The 20514-nt window shown below is 48.7% G+C and overlaps 1 protein-coding gene across 1 annotated transcript; it reads left to right on the top strand.

Moving 5' to 3' along the window:
• Window positions 1–1539: 1539 nt before the first annotated feature.
• LOC119338557 (BTB/POZ and MATH domain-containing protein 1-like) lies at window positions 1540–3235 on the top strand. The gene has a single exon (XM_037610873.1). The coding sequence runs from the start codon at window positions 1709–1711 to the stop codon at window positions 2822–2824; it is 1116 nt and encodes a 371-aa protein (XP_037466770.1). The 5' UTR covers window positions 1540–1708; the 3' UTR covers window positions 2825–3235.
• Window positions 3236–20514: the final 17279 nt, after the last annotated feature.

Here is a 20514-nt window from a genome sequence, read left to right as displayed (position 1 = left end):
TCTATCTTGGCAAAGATCTTGTCGAGCCCCGCGTCACCCTGGCGGAGGATACGGCGGTTGCCCTCCACCTCCGCCTCGACTGGATGGAGTTGAGGATGGTCTCCTACTCCGCCGGCTCCTCCGCTTGTGCCACCTCGAACTCTGCCAGTGTGTCAGGCATGGCGAAGCCCACAACTAGAGGAGACAGATTTGCCTAGTCTGCACCGTCCTTCTCCGACTTCGTGTTGTCCATGGCCTCCTCCTCCGGCCTCAACAAGTCTGGAGGTAGGCCGGAGATCTGCTCAAGCAGTGGCGAAGCTTTGTGGAGACCAACCTAGGCCATCGCTCCCCTAGCCCAGGAGGTTTTTTCATATAATCATCAGTAAATTGCCCATATGATCCAAGAAATCCGGACTAAGCATGATGTTGCCTCCCCAAGCCCATTCACCCCTCCTAAAATGCGGCCCAAGCTCCGCCACTGCGCCGAAGGAGCTCTATGGAGACCAAGAACCAAAACTCCTATCTCACTATTCACTATTTATAAGGATATGCATAATATAGCCGCGGAGGCCGTCCAACCAAATGGTCGATGGCGACAAACGAGATATCTCATAAGCAACACACTTGAAATAGAGACGGTAGCATGAACAAGCCAAGAAACAATTTGTTTACCAAGAGCAAGCAACACCGAGGAACCCGACGAGGTGGGGTGCATGCCTTCCTGACATGCCACTAGGAGAAGTTGAGATGCCATCAACAATGGTGTCTCCTCCCCGCGCCTCAACCCTTCCAGCGACAGGGAAGCTGGATTGAGGCGCTGGCTACACGGCTCCCTCCACCCTTTCAGTCGTTTCCCTTCATCCAACACGCCTATTGATATGGAAAAAGCACCTCTCCATGGACGCGGCGTTTCTGCTCCCGGGCTCAGTTGCACCCGCGTTGAGGAAAAAAAATCAAAATAAATACTAGATAATTCAAAAAACTATTTTTTTTGCGTGGTAGATAATTTGATGCGTGAGGTTTTCTCTAAATTTTAACTCATTTGGACACTTGAACAGCTCTCGGCAAAAAAAAACAAAATCGGTGTCTGTAAGAAAGTTTACAGTTCACGGCTTCATGCACTGTTCTGACCCGATTTGTCTTTTTTGACGAAAGCCGCTCAGATGTCCAAATGAGTTGAAATTTAGAACGGACCTCACGCATCAAATTATCTATCACACACAAAAATTTGGATTTTTTAAATTTTTTTCTAGTATATGTTTTGATTTTTTCTGACCGGTAGCAGATTAGCCTAGGCACCGAGTTGGATTTCCGCCTCTCCATATGATTTGTTTAGCCCGACAAAAAACTATTATTTCAAACAGAGTTTCATGGGTTGGTCCGAAAAACCCTCTCTCAAACGGGGTTAAAATATTTCAATCATAATTAAACGACGAAATTTTCTTATCTATTCCTGCAAAAAAGAAGAAGAAAATTTCTTATCTATCCAAATTCTTTTGAACTTTATTTCAATCGAAGGAGCCCTGGAGTGGGCCGAGCAATTCCCCCCAGTTACCCATTCTCGCGCAGCCGAACCCTCGCTTTCCCCACCATCACCGCCGCCGGCCGCCGATCCCGTCGCCGGTCGCCCTGCGGCGCCTCCCGAGCCTCGTCGCAGCCGTTCTCCGTCCCCCCTGACCCCATCGACACCACCGCCCGCCGCACTTGTTCAGAGTTCAAGCTACCAGCAATGGCGGCACCCCAGAGCCCACAGATCTGGGCGACCTCGACCTCGACCTGCACCGTGGAGAGGGCGGGGGGCGCGCACTTGTTTAGGATCGACGGCTACAGCCTGTCCAAGGGCCTCGGCAAGGGCAACTTCATCCCGTCGGCCACCTTCGCCGTCGGCGGCCACGACTGGCGCCTCCTCTTCTACCCCGACGGCGACACAGAGGCAAGAAACGGCTCCATCTCGGTCCACCTCGAGCTCATGGACGAGGGCGTGGAGGTGAGGGCGCTGTACGATCTGACGCTGTTCAAGCAAGCCGAACCGAAGTCGGGGTGCTTGATGTGGACAAAACCGACGGAGCCGGTGGTGTTCAGCCGCTCCCCTGGTAAAACCTCGCACCGGGGCCATTCCAATTTCGCGGGGAGGAGCATGCTCGAAGCTTGGTCGTACTTGAACTTCCCCCGCGACGTCCTTATCGTTAATTGCAAGCTCCTTGTTATCAAGCTCAAGGAAGCACAGATGCCAAAAACCAGAATGAACTTTGAGACCATCCAAGTGCCGCCTTCAGACCTATCGCATAATCTTGGAAGTTTGCTAGAGGCGGGGGAGGAATCGGATGTGTCTTTCAAGGTCAAAGATGAGGTTTTCACTGCCCATAAAATCGTCCTTGCAATGCGGTCGCCGGTCTTCAAGGCGGAGCTCTATGGGCCGATGAGGGGCAAGTGCGGGCAGAGCATAGCCATTGAAGACATGGAGCCCGCTGTTTTCAAAGCGCTGCTTCACTTTATCTACACAGATGAGTTGCCGCCCATGGACGACCTTGATGGTGATGATGACAAAGAAGAAATGGTCAAGCATTTGCTCGTGGCTTCGGATAGGTATGCCATGGAAAGGATGAAGTTGATGTGCGAGAGAAAACTTTGCAAGTTTCTTGATGCCAAGACTGTGGCGGCCACGTTAGCTCTTGCGGACCAGTATCATTGCAGCAAGCTCAAAGATGCCTGCATTGGATTTATCAACTCTTTGGACAGAATGGATGAAGTGATGACTAGTACAGGGTATCAACACCTGAAAAGAGCATGTCCTACTATCTGTATTGATATATGGGAGAAAGCCGCCAAGGCTCGCAAAATATAGTATGATTGCCACAGGTTAGCTTTAGTGTAGTTACTTCAGTATCCTTTATGTTGCAGTAGAACGTGCCAAAACGTCTTCCTGGGGTCGAAAGGAATGCTGGAAACAACTTAGTTTGAACTGAATTTTATATATGCACTGAAGTTCCTGGAGATTGTCAAGGGATTGATTGATCAGAAAAATCATTGCTGTTTCGCTTTTGCGTTGATTTCTTCAGGTCGTTTCGCTCTCTCCGTAATCTATGTAACCTGGGCAGTCCAGTTCTTTTCCTTCCCTTTGTTGTTGTTTCCCGTGTCTCTGCCATGTGCAGTGGGGTCGTGTAACCTGTTCAGCTTCAGTGTAGTTACTTCAGTTGAGGCTGTAGCAATCTGAGATTAGTTTTTTTATTTCTTAAGTATCGGTTATCGGGGATCTATTGGCTGGAGGTAAGTTTAAAAAATTGTATGCCGCCATGATATATATTATTAACCTATGCTAGATCACTACAAATTCCCTTTTATGCTTTCTCATAGCAATGAGCAGCTATCATGACCATATCAAATGTGAATTGTGGTGAAACATTAGGAAACAGCGTTACTATAGAAAATTATTCAGCAAAATCATTAATCAGTGCCGATTTTTATACTGCGGAAGTCCTAACTATATGCGAGTATGCGACTGGAAGTAAGTCTTGTCACAAGACTAATATCTTGTTCGCATCAATGTTCCGATGTAAAATGGCTGGCTTGCGTTTTGTTACCAGATTTTATTTTTTGTTTATTTGGAGGCAGGCAGAACTTCGGAAAAGAGAACTTTTGGAAGCAAAACCTGTGCAGATTACAAAACCAGTTTGACGAGGCAGCACCCACTGTTTTCTTACGTTTGCTTACCGTGTCATGTTTTATGTTCTTGAATTCCACATTTTGGTCACCCTCTTGTGAAAGGAGAGCATTTCACTTGATAAGCTGTAGAATAGCTACCACTTCAGTTTATTGCTCTAAGTACGAATAGAAAGCTTAACGATTCCTGTTATCGGAGTGATATTGTTGGGCATATAACTACTAGTATGACCCGCCAAAAGCAGCTGGGTTATACTTACAAGTATTTATGAAGACAGAAGCTCACGCTTGAAGACGGCGGCTTAGTAAAGGCCCAACGGCCCAGAGGTGACCTAAGGCCCGTAGTGTTAAACCGCCTTGATCATGTAACTTATACTGTAAGGCAAGAAAGATTAAGAGACCGAGCCGGATACAATCTATAAGCCGGCCGGGACTCTGTCGAGCCGCTGGGCGTCAACCTCAGTATATAAGGGGACGACCCGGCGGCGGTTCAGGGTACGAAAACAACGACTCGAGAGATAGGTCAAGCGATACTGCTTTCTGGTTATCGAGACACACATAATCCCAATCACAACTAGACGTAGGCTTTTACCTTCATCGTAAGGGGCCGAACTAGTATAAAACCTCTCGTGTCTCATGTCCTGATTAACCCCTTCAAGCTTCCTAGTTGCGATGGCTCCACGACTAAGTCCTTTCACTAGGACATCTGACGTGACAATTCCACGACAATTGGCGTCCACCGTGGGGCCAGCGCACGGTGGATTTAAGTTCTTGAAGGGCAGCTTCGAAGGGCTCAACGGAGACGCTGTGGGCCTGATAACCAAGAGTCGTCGCGGCAAGCTCTACATTGACGACGCAGGCTGGGGCCCCGAGGCCGGCTCAATTGAGTACGGGTACCGGGTCCCCTTCGGCGGAATCCACGTCTTTATCGGCAAGATCGGCGAGCCGGGCCCTGACCGGACATCTGCACCGACCTCATCGAAATGGCTCAGTACCCGCCTGGGCTCTTCCGGCTCTGAAGCGTGCCTTCGTGGGATGCATCCACGGTGGGCTCTCTGAAGGATCTGCCTCTGGTGGTGAGGCGGCCATCTACTCTGACGGTGAGTCGTCCACAGGTGAGACGGATTCGTTGTACCAACTGCAGGATGGCGGGCTCGGCGGCTGTTCCGATGGCAGCAGTATTCCGGATTGTCTTGAGCCGTCGTGCAGGATCGGGATCTTCATGGCTGGAACCCAACCCATCCAAGACTCCGCAACTGCAGCAGCGGTAACCTTCGGGTCAGCGGAAGCCAGGGCAGGAGGTCCTGTGTGTTCACCGGCCCAGGTGTTAATGGATCTCACCAACAAATTGACCACCCTCTTAACTACCGTAGTCAGTCCGGCGGATCAAGCCAGTCATGATGCAGAGGTGGCACAGTTAAAGTTGGATATGGCGCAAGCTAAGGAGGACCTGGCAGCAGAAGATGTTAGGATAACCGCAGAGCGGGCGGCTCTGGACGTTCAGGCTCAGCAGATCCAGGCGCATGCTTTCCGGCTTACGCAAGACCAGAACGCGGCTAATGAGGTCATGAGGAGAAGGCATCAGAAGATCCAGTCTCGACTTCCCCCGTTTTATGACCCTCGAAACCTTTTTAACACGCCAGGAGCAAGGCCCAGTAACCCGCGGTGGCTCGTCCCGCAGACAGGCAACCCGCCATGGCTCCCTCCGCGCACAGGGCCAGACCATGTTGCGACACCCGGGGCGGAGCACCATTTCAGTGACCGGTGATGGGACCTCCCCGTGTAAACATGACACCGCCTCCGTACGTACCAACCCCTCCGGGTCATTACTCCAACCCATTTGAAAACATGATAGCGGCCGCAACCCGATTGGCAGCTCTCCCAATTGATGGCGACTCTCCGACTGCAGTTGAAACCCGCCGGTTCAGGGAACTTCTTCAAACGGCTTTTGTACAGTAGGAGGCGTACTCATACAGCCGAGACAGGATCCACTCGACCCCTCATCCAAGCCGTAGCCCGAGTTATAGCAGGCACATGGATTCAGCGGTCGTATCAAGCAATGTTAGACGCCGTGACCAGCCAGGTGGCAGTAACCCGCCGCGTCATGAGGCCGTTAACTTGGTGGAGCAAGAGAGACTACGGCAAGAGGCTGAACGGGTGGCTGAGCAAGCGGCTCAGTTGGCGGCTTATCAGCCATATCCGGTTTACCCAACGACTTCTGTTGAGGCAGGTATAACCACCCGGACTGGAGGAGTCCCGTGTCTGGTGCCGGCTCTACGTAATGAGCGGTTGCCTAATGATTTTAAAGGGCCGAGGAAGGTGCCGAATTACATAGCCGACTTATAGCCTGGGGCATGGATTGAGAGCTACAAGATGGCTATGGAGCTGTTGGAGGTTTCTGACGCAACAATGGCTAAGTACTTCACCATGATGTTGGATGGAACCGCCCGCACCTGGTTGAAAGGCCTGCCACCTAATTCAATCGGTTCATGGGCAGAGTTAAAGGCCCGGTTCATCCAGAACTTCAAAGACACGTGCAAGCAGCCCATGTCAATCGTGGACTTGACGAATTGTAAGCAGGAAGAGGGTGAGTCTACAACCCATTGGGTACGCCGGGTTAAGGGCATAATACATTCATCTGATAAGATGGATGCCGGCTCTGCAGTCTTAATGTTGGAGAAGAATTGCCGTTTCTTACCTCTGAAACAAAAGCTGGGGCGGCTCAAACGTGAGTGCAATGATATGGGCACGCTAATGGCGGCTCTGGTCAAGTATGCCGATTCTGATAGTACCAAGGATCCCGAGTCTGATGATGAGAAGGCAGGGAAGGGAAAGAGGAATGACAACGGCAAGGGCTCTCAGCACAACCTGGCAAGTCAATGAGGTAACAAACGTAAGGATGACGGTAGTTTGGATTTTTTGGCTAACACCAATGCGCAGGGTCATAACCAGCGGCGCAAGGGAAGGCCACCTCCTCGATCCAGCGGGCCAGGACCCACACTTGAGCAGTTATTGAATGAACCTTGTCCGAGACACGGTTCTAAGGAGAAGCCAGCTACACATTTGTGAAAGGACTGCATGATTATGAAGGCGTTCAAGAATTCCAACATGTTTGATGGTAACAATGGCCCGGGCGGCTCAGGTGATGGCGGCTTTCATGGCCCGGGCGGCGGGTCAAATCCCAATTTTCAAAATTCCCAGGGAAATCAGGATGGATATAACAAATAGGCTGGCCAGGGCAGTCAACAGCAGCAGCAAGGCGGATACCAAAGCAATCCAAAGCAGCTGAACAGTGGGCAATATCATGTGTTTACCATCAGCTTGTGTAAACGGGACCAGAAACTTCATAAGAGGGCCGTGAATGCGGTTGAGCCAGCAATTCCTCGTTACTTGAGGTGGTCTGAACAACCTATCATATGGAGTAGAGAGGATCACCCTCCCCGGGTTGACAATCCGGGTCATTTAGCCCTGGTCGTGGCCCCTCAAGTGGGTGGATACAAGTTCACCAAGGTGCTGATGGATGGAGGCAGCAACATCAATATCCTTTATTATGAGACCTTCCGTCGCATGGGGCTGACTGATAAGAGCCTTAAGAAGTCCAACACTGTTTTCCATGGAGTTGTACCTGGTAAGTCGGCGTATCCGGTCAGCAAGATAGAGTTGGAGGTGGCATTATGATTCCAGAGCCGAGAAGTTAACATTTGAAGTAGTTCAGATCAAGAGCCCATATCATGCTCTGTTTGGGCGGCCGGCTTATGCCAAGTTCATGGCACGGCCATGTTATGTGTACTTGCAGCTCAAGATGCCGGGTTATAAGGGAACCATTACGGTGCACGGGAGCCGCAAGGTGGCTCTGGAATGTGAAGAAGGTGACGCGGCTTATGCTGAGTCGGCTTGCGCGACGGAAGAGTTAAAGTTCTACAAGGACAATGTTGACCCGGCAGATATGACATCTTTGAAGAAGCCAACTACAGAGCATGAGCCGGTCATGAAATTCCAGTCGGCGGAGGAGACTAAGCTTGTCGATTTTGTCCCAGGCGATTCATCCAAGCAATTCAGTATCAGCACTAATTTGGATCCCAAATAGGAAGGCGCGCTCATCGAGTTCATCCGTGAGAATCGGGACATTTTTGCATGGAAGCCATCTGACATGCCAGGTGTACCGAGAGAACTCGCTGAGCACACTCTTAATATTGATCCAAAGTTTAAGCCAGTCAAGCAATTTCTTCGGCGGTTTAATGAGAGAGAAGGAAAGCTATTAGTGAAGAAGTGGCCCGGCTCTTGGCGGCTGGGTTTATCATTGAGGTGTTTCATCCAGAGTGGCTGGCTAACCCAGTGCTTATTCTTCAGAAAAACGGCACCTGGCATATGTGTGTGTGGATTACACGGACTTAAACAAAGCTTGGTCTGCTGATCCTTTTGCTCTCCCTCGTATTGATCAGATCATCAATGCTACGGCGGGTTGTGAGCGTTTGAGCTTTTTGGATGCTTACTCTGGTTATCATCATATCAAAATGGCTGTTAAGGACAAGGAGAAGACGGTGTTCATCACTCTGTTTGGAGCCTTCTGCTATGTTTCAATGCCTTTTGGGCTCAAGAGTGCCCAGGCGACTTACCAGCGATGCGTACAGAATTGTCTACATGACCAGATTGGGACGCAATGTTCATGCTTACATGGATGACATCGTGGTTAAGTCCAGAGAGAAAGAGACCTTGATCGATGATCTCAAGGAAAACTTTGATAATCTCCGGGTTTACAAGATGATGCTTAACCCGGCCAAATGTGTGTTTGGTGTGCCTGCAGGCAAGCTTTTGGGCTTTCTGGTTTCTAACAGAGGCATCGAAGCTACCCCGGAGAAGATCAAAGCCATCACCTCCCTGGCCAAGCCGGTGTGTATTAATGATGTCCAGCGTTTGGCGGGTCGTATCGCCGCCTTAAGCCAGTTCATAAGCCGGTTAGGGGAGAAGGCTATGCCGCTGTATCAGATGATGAAGAAGACGGATAGCTTTACTTGGAATGATGCCGCCAATACTGCCTTTGAAAATCTAAAGAGACAGTTGGCTGAGCCGCTGGTTCTTGCTGCTCCCATTGATAAGGAGCCCTTGCTCCTATATGTGTCTGCTAACACACGTGCTGTCAGTGTGGCTATTGTGGTGGAACGCAAGGAGGCTGGCAAGGAGCACCCTGTTCAGCGGCCGGTTTACTACATCAGTGAGGTACTGATTGAGTCCAAGCAGCGATATCTGCACTGGCAGAAACTTGTCTATGGGGTGTTTATGGCCAACCGGAAGATTAAGCAATACTTCTTGGGCCATCCCATCACTGTGGTTAGTTCTGCCCCCTTGGGGGATATTATTCAGAACAGAGAGGCCACAGGGCGAGTCGCCAAATGGGCCATTGAGCTTGGGCCTCATGGTTTAAAATATGTTCCACGCACGGCTATTAAATCTCAAGCATTGGTGGATTTCATGAATGACTGGATAGAATTGCAGATGCCTGAGGAAAAGCCGGACAATACCTATTGCACAATTCATTTTGATGGGTCTAGGCAATTGGAAGGCTCGGGGGCTGGAGTTATTCTGGCTTCCCCTCGGGGTGATAAGTTTTGTTATGTACTCCGGTTGATGTTTCCTTGTACTAACAATGCAGCTGAGTATGAAGCCCTGCTCCATGGTCTCCGGATGGCTAAAGAGATGAATTTAAGCCGGGTAAGGTGCTGCGGCGACTCAGATCTAGTGGCTCAGCAAGTGTCAGGCAAGTGGGACTCAAAGGACCCTCTCATGGTGGCTTATCACCGGGAGGTTGATGCAATTGCAGGGCACTTCAAGGGTTATCAGGTGGAACACATTGATCGTAGAAAGAACGAGGCGGCTGACGCCTTAAGCCGGCTGGGATCTCAGGGTAAGCCGGTGCCGCCTAATACTTTCTTGGATGTTTTGAATAACCCTTCTGTCAAACTACCTACAGAGGAAGATTTGGCTGTTCCTGACCCTGAGGCACAGTTGGTGGCGGCTCTTCATATCATCCCAGATTGGACGGTGCCGTATCTGGCATATATGACACGGGGAGAGTTGCCTGAATATGAAACCTTGGCCAGGCAGATAACCCGGCGGTCTAAGTCCATGACGATTATCAATGGCGAGTTACATCATTGCAGTGTTATAGGGGCTTTCTAGCGTTGCATCTCTCCTGAAGAAGGCCAAGAAATTCTACGTGAGATTTACGAAGGGGATTGCGGTCATCACGCCGGATCAAAATCTCTTGTGGCTAAGGCTTTTCGTCATGGGTTTTATTGGCTGACGGCTCACGCAGACGCAGAGGATCTGGTCAGTAAATGTGATGGTTGTCAGAAGTTCTCAAGACGGGCTCATGTGCCGGCTCAAGAGTTGAGGATGATTCCAATTACTTGGCCGTTTGCGGTCTGGGGGCTTGACATGGTTGGGCCTTTCAAGAGATCCAAAGATAAAAAGACTCACCTTTTGGTGGCAGTTGATAAGTTTACAAAGTGGGTCGAGGCAGAGCCGGTCAGTAAGTGTGATGCAGCCACGACGGTTCAATTCATGAAGAAGGTGATATTTCGTTTTGGTTTTCCACACAACATTATAACTAACAATGGCACTAATCTGTCTAAAGGCGCCATGGAGGAGTTCTGTCAGCGTGAGCATATCCGGCTTGATGTTTCATCAGTGGCTCACCCTCAGTCCAATGGTCAAGCCGAGAGAGCCAATCAAGAGATCCTAAAAGGCATTAAGCCCCGGCTCTTTGTTCCTTTGCAACGGACACCGGGTTGTTGGGTTGAGGAGTTACCTTCAGTGTTATGAAGCATCAACACTACTCCTAACAGATCTACGGGTTATACGCCTTTCTTCATGGTCTACGGAGCTGAGGCGGTTTTCCCTAGTGACATCCGTCATGATTCACCTCGTGTGGCGGCTTATGTGGAGGAAGACAATGAACAAGCACGCCAGGATGCTCTTGATCTGTTAGATGAACATCGAGACTTGGCAGTCGCCCATTCGGCCATTTATCAACAGGATTTGCGCCGTTACCACAGCCGCCGAGTTAAGTCCAGATCTTTTCAGGAAGGTGACCTAGTGCTCTGGCTCATCCAGGATCAAACTGATGCTCACAAGTTATCCCCACCTTGGGAAGGACCATTTGTGGTCAGCAAGAACTTAAACAACGGGTCATATTACCTTATTGACGTTCGAGAGCACAAAGAATCACGTAAGTCGGAGAAAGAGACCCGGAGGTCGTGGAACATTACTCATCCCCGGCCCTACTACACTTGAGCCATATGATCCACTGATGTACATATTTTGACCAATGTATATATTATGATAAATAATAAAGCAGGACCTCTGTCCTTTTTCCCTTCTCACAAGGTAAATTTTTCATTATTATTATCATCTTTTTATCACATGATCGTTCGGGGGCGGGTCATATTTGATCCGGCTCAGCTTGTTCTAATCCGGATTACGATTCTATTTGAATCTAGTTGTTCAAAATTATGGTCACTAGGGGGCTTCCTGTTCAAACATAGGTCGTATTCGAACCAAAGAGAACATAGCTGTCGATACCCTTTTGATTGACACACTGCCGAGCTCACTTGGGGGCTTCTTGATCATATTCGAATCATAGCTTAACCCCATTTGGGAACCGACTTTGACCGTATTCGAATCAGAGTCGTTAAAAAACTCTCAAGGTCATTAGGGGGCTTCCTGTTCAAACATAGGTCGTATTCGAACCAAAGAGAACACAGCTGTCAGTACCCTCTTGATCGGCGCAATGCCAAAGCCATTGGGGGCTACATGATCGTATTCGAATCCTAGCTTAAACCCCTCTGGGACGTTTCACTGGTCGTATTCAAATCAATAGCCTTGCCATTGTTATTTTCTCTTTTTTGATTTACGTTATCTTTGGAAGCCCTATTGTTTGACTCCAGACTTCTCCTGAAGCTTACAGTTGTAAATATAGTAACTTACAGTTGTAAATATAGTAACTGTAACCCGGTTCAATATCGACTGATGAGTCGCCAGCCCTTAAGCATCAAGGTGCTTTCCGGGTATCCAATTATCGGATCTTCATCCTTACCGGCCGGGTCATATGAACCGGTGGGGCCAGTGGAAAATCTTATTATAAGTTGTGTTTTTATCAACCAGCTAATATATGATTAGTTTGATCACATTTTTGGCCTAGCAGTTTATTTGCAGAACAATTTTTTCAACAACAATCAACTGTGTGCACGAATATAACAAGGCGGCTTAAAAATGTTAAACATCAAAGCATGCACGATGGCATGGCCACAACAGAGTTATCTCTACCCTATTACATGACTTATTAAGTCCAAATAGTTTGCATTGTTTTTTACACCAGGTACTAAGTCGCCATGACAGCTTCACCTTCAGTATTGGCCGGAAGCGTCCGGGTTAGCCCTCTCCACGTTTGTGCTCTGCTCCTTTTCCTGGAAGGTTGATGATGACCAGTCAATGTTGTTTAAGGCTTCAAATTCTGCTTCATCATCAACTGCCGGGTCAACTTCAAGAGCAAAGGTATGCTTATGGATTGGGGGAATCAGACTGGTCACGTCATATTCGGGTGTTGGAATCCTTCGTCCTTGTTCATCATAACCCGCCTGGTACATGGTATAATCTATTTTAGTTGCTATCAAAGTCGCCACAGGGCGTACCTCTTTGACACAGGCAAGGAAATCCGCATCCTCAAATGGCGTGCCATCTTCTTTGAGACTTGGGTAACCAATGGCAATATCCTCCGGTGTAATTCAGGTAGCCAGGCCTTAGCCCGGCTTAGAGCGTTTATTGCTCTGGCTCTTGTAGCTGACCGCCTCAATTCATTGATCCGTTGAGGGAGGACGGAAATCTTACTCAAGACCCGTGGGAGGAGGGTTGGAACCTCATTGGATAGGGCCACTGAAGCAAGGGTCCGTTGTGACCTGGTGTACAATTGTTCCACCAAGGTATACACGGGTTTCAGCTTCGTCAGCATGTTGTGGTTTAAATTTGTGCTTCTGGGGCCTGTATAAAGCATATTCAGGAAAGTTAAATTCTGGCACATATTCTATTGCACGGCTTATGATATGAACACAAGGGCAAGGCGGCTTACCGAAGATGGCCGCGACCATTTGTGAAATATGGCGCTTTAACCCGGACAATTCTCCGGTGACTTCTTCAAGAGCCGTTTCTGCTTTTTCAGCTCGACTTATCAATGCGGTCTTCTCATCCGCCCAGGCTTTCTTTTCAGCTTCAAAGTCCTTCTTCAGTTTTTCCTGTTCAGAAACACTGAACTCGAACTTACTATTGGCCTTCTCAACTTCTGCCTCTTGGAATTCAAGGCGGCTCTTCAAATTGGTCACCTCTGATTCAAGCTGACTCGTGGTAGCCTGTGCAAGTATACAATCAAGTAAGTTGTTTATGCCGTATTAAAGTCCCAAGCACTTTGCCAACAATATACTTGGCACTTGGGGGCTAATGTCTTGCAGAGTTTTTCTTTTCTATGACGGTTAATTATATGGTGATTCATATGCAATAAGTCCCAAGCATTTTGTAAACAATAACACTTGGCACTTGGGGGCTAATGCATATCGTTGTTTAGAAGACCTATAAGACTCTCTATAAAGAGCCGGCTCAACCATATTGGTTAAGCCGCCCCTTGGGAACTACATGGTAAGCCGGAAGTTTATTCTTTTGTTATGTTGTCAAATTTATTTCTAAGTCTACATCATAAGTATCTTAAGCAGCAGACTTGGGGGCTAACATACTGAAGGATAAAGGAACAAAACAAAACGGGTTATACCTCGAATTTATGGTGCATCTACTCTACCATATCAATCTCAAGATTCCGGCTATTGTGCGCTTGGCTCATGTAGCCAGAGAAGACATCTCCAATACTCATATGAGCATAATTGGTGACATCCATCTTGACTCGGCACTGGTCCAATAGTTCTTCCTTGGCAGAGCATTTGGCCAGCACGGTTGGCCTCCCCGGGTCAGCATGGCCAGTCCCGGTGATCTCGACTTCAGCATTGGAAGGATCAGCTATCCGGGTTGGACTGGGAGGTTTGGGAATTTCTGAATCAACAGCGCCTTGGTCAGTGGGCAGGTCACTAGGAGGTGACACATCTCGTGCTGGTTTTTGTGGCGGCTCATGAGTACTTGACTCCGACACAGTTGTTTCCAGAGCCGGCTCATCAGTGGCGACTCTCTCATCAGCTGGTTTATTTTTTCTAATGCTCTTGCTGGGTTTAGCTTGACCGCTGCATTCAAATAAAAAGGTTAATACAGAAGTAAGAAGATGACAATAGTTACAAAAGCGAGTGGCTTATTATACCCTGGTACAGTCTTGAAAGTCGGCAGATTGGACTGCAATGACTCGCCGGAGGGAGGGGAAGTATCCTGATAATCTGAGTCAGGGGAAGTGAGTGGTTGACGAAAGAGACCCGCCAAGGGGTAAAACTTAGTTAAAATAGAGGTAACCTCGTTTCGGCATTTCCTTGGAGTATTTGGTAAGCCGGAGGAAAGATCCACGTCCTTGCTAGTCCGGGTCTGCCTCCGGCTCTCATGAATTTGCCGCTTCAAAAGAAATTGAGGATCGTGATGAGCTAGAGGATGAGAAAATCTTACTTTCCGGTTCTGCGGATTTTCTGTCTTGGCAAAGGCTCGGAGTCGAAGGAAAGGATAGTTACCTCGTCAGCCTTGCTACGGCTTGTCCCAGTGTCCTCCTGCTGATGATCAGTGTCAATAAGATGATTAAAGAATAAGCCAAGGGAGTCAAGGGCTACCTCTGACTCAGAAGAGTCTAACAGCCGAAGCAAGTCGGGAGCAGTAGCTTTCTTGCCCTTCCTTTGGGCAGCTTCTTTCCTGGCGGCTCTCTTTTCTTTTCTGGCTTTTTTAGCCGCTTCATGATCAAATTTAACTTTCCAAAATTTATCACCCGCCTGCAAAGATCAAGTATATTGTGAATATGGATGAAGCATTAAGAAAATAAGGTAAACATTTTTATATCGGTGTTTCTACCTTTGGAGCCGGGTTGTTTTTGCAGAACGGAGCGAGACCCACTTCGCCACAATCCGCCAGAGTCTCATTGAGAAGAGATTTGGTCATGTCGTGAACAACATGAGCAGGTAAGTCAACAGAGCTGTGGCGCAGGGGGTCATTCTTGGCGCCAGTGTATTCACACATTAATACGGTGCGGCGGCTTAATGTGATAACCCGCTAGGCAAGCCAGACTGGAACCAGGTCAATGCCCATCTACCCGTTCACCAACAGCGCTTTGATCTTGGCTATAGTAGGAGAGAGGGATCTGCGTTCTGCGGAAGTAATTTTGTCTGGCAGATGATGGTTGGTGTCAAGACGGAGGGCACGAAAGCCGGGCAGAGGATTCTCGTCAGCCGGGGAGGTATCTTTGCAGTAGAACCACGTCATGTTCCAATCTTTTGGATGGCTTGGTGGGTTGGCATAAGGGAAAAGTGCATCCCTGCGGCGCTGAATTGAAATCCCACCGAGTTCCAAGCTCTGACCACTGGCGGTTCAAATAAAATAGCTCTCTGAAAAGTAACAAGTTTGACTCTTCACCAAGGTAAACTTCGCTGAACACTTGGAAGTTGCAGATGTTAGACACGGAATTGGGTCTGATGTCTTGTGGGTGAAGGTCAAAAAACTTCAGCACATCTCTGAAAATTTTTGAACCGGGAGGAGTAAAGCCCCGGTTCATATGATCGGTAAAGACAACCACCTCTCCGTCTTTGGGCTGAGGGATTACTTCGTCCGGGTGAGGAGCACGGTAAGGCATGACTCCTTTCTTGGGCAGATAGCCGGTTGTGACGAAGTCATCTAAGGTGCTGTCGGTGACAATGGATTTCACCCAATTGCAAGTGGTAGGTGCCTTGGGCGCCATTATGTTTGAAAGCCTAAATGCAAGGTAAATAAGGCCGGTTCAAATTTAAGCCGGGCAGGAAAAATATTGCTGGAAGAAACTATGGCGACTTATGAAGGGGCCTAATGGTATAAGGATATTCCATCCGGGTTACGTAAGCCGCCATGAGTGTTTTAAAGCCATCAGTGTTATTTCAACTAACAGGGGAAGGTCAGTCTATCACTTTTCTTAAGCCGGCAGTCAGAGCCGCTAGGACCAGCAAGTCTAACAAGTTATGGATTTTTCCTAAGTATAGGACAAACAAGTTTCACAGTTTGCAGTAATTATTTTGGATCAAACAAAGGTTCAGAAAAGAAAAATTACTAGACCTAAAAACAGAGCGCAGAGAAGTTCGTGTGCTGTGATGAGATTTTCTTACAAGCAAAAAAGGATTACTGTTAATCAAAATGGATGCGGAATATGAACCGCATCAGATTTATGGGGTCTTTTGGATCTGACAAAGCCATGGCAAGGAAAAAACGCAAAGCTCGGATGAACTGTGCCTGTACAGAGGAACGCACCGACCCTAATACAGATCTACGGCGCGGAAAGGAGAAGAACTTACTGCGATGGATCTGCGGAGGAGGAGCGTTGTTGTTCTCTGGTCAAGATCAGGTCGATGCAGCGGCCAAGCTCGATGAGGACGAAGGGCGCAGTGGCAACGGTGGCGGAGCTCCAGTGGCAGATGGGGGCGAGAGGAAGAAGATGCGAAACGGAGAATGAGAGGAGACCTAGTCGGGCCTACTTATAAGGAAAAACCTGTGAAGTGGGCGCGAAAAACGAGGAGGCCGAAAAACATAGTTATCCAACTACAAAGGCGCCTCGATTTTCGGATGGTCATTAAGACAAAGATCCGTTGAGATGTGTTGGACAAAGCATACATTTATGATAGGTGACGTCATGGCGGGTTACCACAAACTTGAAGGATGACGTCATGGCGGGTTATATGAATCTTCTTAAATAAGAGGCGGAGAACTTTTTCTTAAGTATTGAAGACTGAAATGAACTAGTTCAAATCAGCCTGGGGCCTAATGTTGGGGATATAACTACTAGTATGACCCGCCAAAAGCAGCTGGGTTATATTTACAAGTATTTATGAATACAGAAGCTCACGCTTGAAGACAGCGGCTTAGTAAAGGCCCAACGGCCCAGAGGTGACCTAAGGCCCGTAGTGTTAAACCGCCTTGATCATGTAACTTATACTGTAAGGCAAGAAAGATTAAGAGACCGAGCCAGATACAATCTATAAGCCGACCGGGACTCTATAGAGCCGCTGGGCGTCGACCTCAGTATATAAGGGGACGACCCGACGGCGGTTCAGGGTACGAAAACAATGACTCGATAGCTAGGTCAATCGATTCTGCTTCCTGGTTATCGAGACACACATAATCCCAATCACAACTAGACGTAGGCTTTTACCTTCATCACAAGGGGCCGAACTAGTATAAAACCTCTTGTGTCTCTTGTCCTGATTAACCCCTTCAAGCTTCCTAGTTGCGATGGCTCCACGACTAAGTCCTTTCACTAGGACATCTGACGTGATAGTTCCACGACAGATATGCTGACACATCTCATCTGTAAGTAGGCCTTGAACTGGCATGCTATGGTAGCATGAGACTTGCTTTCTCAAGAGAGATTTACTTAGTACAATATTTATTCCTACTTTCCATTGCTTAATGGTAGCAATTGTTGTTTAATCTATGCTATCTGGATCCAATTTTTAGTTCTTGCAAAGGCCTCTCAACATTTGTGTACGGTTACTTGAATTTATTCTTGATTAGAATCTTCACATATGCAGAGATTTGTAACCTTGAGATTTAGTTACCACATGAAAATCACATTGTAAGAATGTCTCCGTAGTGGGACATGGTTTTCTGCTCTAACATCGTCGCTATGGCAGGGTATGGAGACATATCTTAGACGCGGAAGAGGATCCTCTGACTTACAGGAAGGAAGTCAGGGTGCTACAATACCCTTCTTGAGTAAAACAGACGAGGCAAGTGTACACAAATTACTGTTGTATCGTTGTATTAGAGCACTGTTTATGAAACCTCAGGGAAGGGAAGTCAGGCTACTGTAGCTCCCCTGACTTCCCTTATAGCAAGTCAGAGGATCCACTTCCTGCCTTTGTCACCAAGTTGTTTGTTTATGATCAAGATTTGACTGATCAGTTCTATATATGCTTAGTTAAGATACCATCAGTCTCAAGTGGTTGACTGTCTGTGCTAAGGAATGGTTGAAGAGGTGGTTCCTGTATGCCGTGGGAGAGGTCGGTCGTTGCCAGATGAAGTACAGCACAATTCTCACGGAAAGGCTGAAGAGGTCTTGGTCAGACTTAGGGCCGTTCGGAAGTGCTCCGGCTCCGCGCTTCTCCGGAAGCGGGCGAGGAGCTGGCCGAACGCCACAGCTTCGAGAAGCCCGCTCCTGGAATCCGCTCGGCCTGCAGTGCAAAAAACAGAAGCTACGCTCGCCCAGCTTCTGGAAAACGAGAAGCGGGAGTTGGTGGATATTACATGAAATGCCCTCCCGAAGTGCTTCGAGTGGACGCGTTTTCCTCTCGCTACAGGGCGCGGCGAACCGTTTTTCTCGCTACAGGGCACGGCGAAGCGTTTTCTGCTGCCGAACGATCGCTGGCTCCCGCGAGAAACTAGCTAGCGCTGGCTCCTGGAGAAGCTGGCTCGTTTGGGAATCCAGAGCACTTCCGAACGGGCCCTTAGATGAGAGGTTAGTCGTGGCCAGATGAACTACGGTACAGTTCTGTCTTGAGCTTTCATACAAAATGCGCTAGTGTCAATAATGCTTTTATATTATGGGACGGAGGGAGTAGTAGACTTCAACAACCAGTGTCTGTGTCAAGAGAGGGCAACCAATGTGTGTTTTTTCTTCTCTTCAGGCTTCTAGATCAATAATCGTCGACAAAGGTGAGGCGACAAGACACCCTTCTGACGAGCAATCTGGGGTATTAGATGTCTATAGTAGACTTCAACCAGTGTCTGTGTGCAAGAGAGGGCAACCACCCAACAGTCATCGTGGGATCCAAATTTTATGGAAAACGTTTGGAGCCGGCAGGCCGGTCGAACTTTCGGCCGGCTCCAACGCCACGCTGGCTCACGCGCCCATGAAACACCAGTTCCGCACAAGAGGTGTGTAGATGGTGGGGCCCGCGCGTGAAATTGCTCTTCTCCTTTCCTCTTTCTTCAACCTCCAGCTGTGGATCCATCCGAGATGAGCTCCGCATTGCCCCTACCTGCTGCAGCCCAATCTCGTCGGCGAGGCCGCCGCCTATCCCCGCATCAATTCCTACCCGCTGCAACCTAATCTCACCGGTGAGGTCATTGACTGCATGGCCGGCGATTTCTCCATGCGGACGACCAACTCTTATCCGCAGGTTCGGCTATTCACCCAGCGCACCATCTCCAGCTCCAGCAGTTTTGCCAGCTCTGGTGGACGAGCTGCGTAACTACGACGGCGAGGCACACCCAAGGCACGAGAAGCTGCGACGATGGGGTGCACCTGGCATGGGATGGGATGGGAGAGGACATCACCAGAGCTGCGAGCTACAACCAGCATCACAAATTGCTACAAACCGGCTTCTCGTCTGGCTACAACCGGCGTTGAGTTTTGCTACATGCGCCCGTGAAGATGCATCTCACAGAAGAAAAAAGCTACAACCGGCAAACAAAAAAGCTACAACTTGTTGACCATTTTGCTGCAAGCGGCGAAGGTGAAGCTGTGGATGATGACGGTAAGCATCGGGGCCGCGACGACGGGCGGTGAGGCGTGGAAGTTGCAACCTCATGTGCCAGAGCTACAACCGCCCGCGAAAAAGCTACAACCAGCAGCCGATTTTGCTGCATCGGGGACGGTGAATATTTTGGCCGGCGGGGCAAACGACTGCTACCGGAAACCAGGAAGATGCATCCCGCAGAAGAAAATGTTACAATCGGCAAAGGAGTAAGCTTCAAGCGGCAAAGGAGTAAGTTTCAACCATGGAGAAGCTTCAAATGGGTGTGGAAGAAAAACTTTGAATCATGGAAAATGTCTCAACCGGCAAGGAAAAAGCTTCAATCGGCAAGGAAAAGAGGTTCTACTGGGCGCCGGCATGGTGACGATGGTGTGAGCGGCAACACCGGGAGCTACGGCCAGCGGCATGGCAGTGCTACGATGGTGGCGACTAATTGCTACAGAACGATGACAGGGTGTTGCCACGAGGTCCTGCTGGAACCGACGAGCACGGGTGCTGCAAGGACGTCAACCGGCGGCGGGGACGATGACTAGCGGCGAGATGGTGATGCTTCAACGGGACGGCGACCGGCGGCGGGGGTTCATGGTCCAGCCTCGAGCATCCCCGATGTCCAGCGGTGTTGCTCTGATTTGGATGCCATTTTGTTTAAGAAAAAAAGAAGAAGCAAAGGGCCTGATCTAACGATGGGTAATCATAGAATCTACCATGCCACAGATGTGACCGGCCGAAAAACTGGGCCGGCGCAGAGCACTGCTCAAATTTTATAATGTCGTATCATATATGTCATATCAACCCTGCTATACGTACGACAATTGACGTACGAATTTTATCCGATGGAGCAGATCAAACCGTACGTGAGTTGGATTAGAAGTCCAGCTACGGCTGGATGCTGCATCGTACCAAATCGGATAAGCCGTAGTCGTACGTCTAGTAGTTTCGATGTCATATACGGCCTTGCAGTCCGACTGAAGCTTAGGGTCGAGTTCACGTCTTGACAGCCAACTGGCTTGTTAGTGTCTTGTCAGTGTATAAATCACATAGCACTAACATGGCACTTTAATGCTCATATAATATTCTGACGAAATAACATCTACAGTTCCCCTTATGTCCTCGCAAAAAAAAAAATCGCCTTATGTACTCCGTGTGTGTGTGTGTGTGCATTTCAGCAAGTAACATGCCCGAACTTTCAGTCACATAC

The sequence above is a fragment of the Triticum dicoccoides genome, chromosome 7B, assembly GCF_002162155.2.
Source record: "Triticum dicoccoides isolate Atlit2015 ecotype Zavitan chromosome 7B, WEW_v2.0, whole genome shotgun sequence".
In the NCBI taxonomy this organism is placed as follows: domain Eukaryota; kingdom Viridiplantae; phylum Streptophyta; class Magnoliopsida; order Poales; family Poaceae; genus Triticum; species Triticum dicoccoides.
The sequence above is the reverse complement of the archived record's forward strand: the minus strand, read 5'-3'. Positions and strand labels throughout refer to the sequence as shown.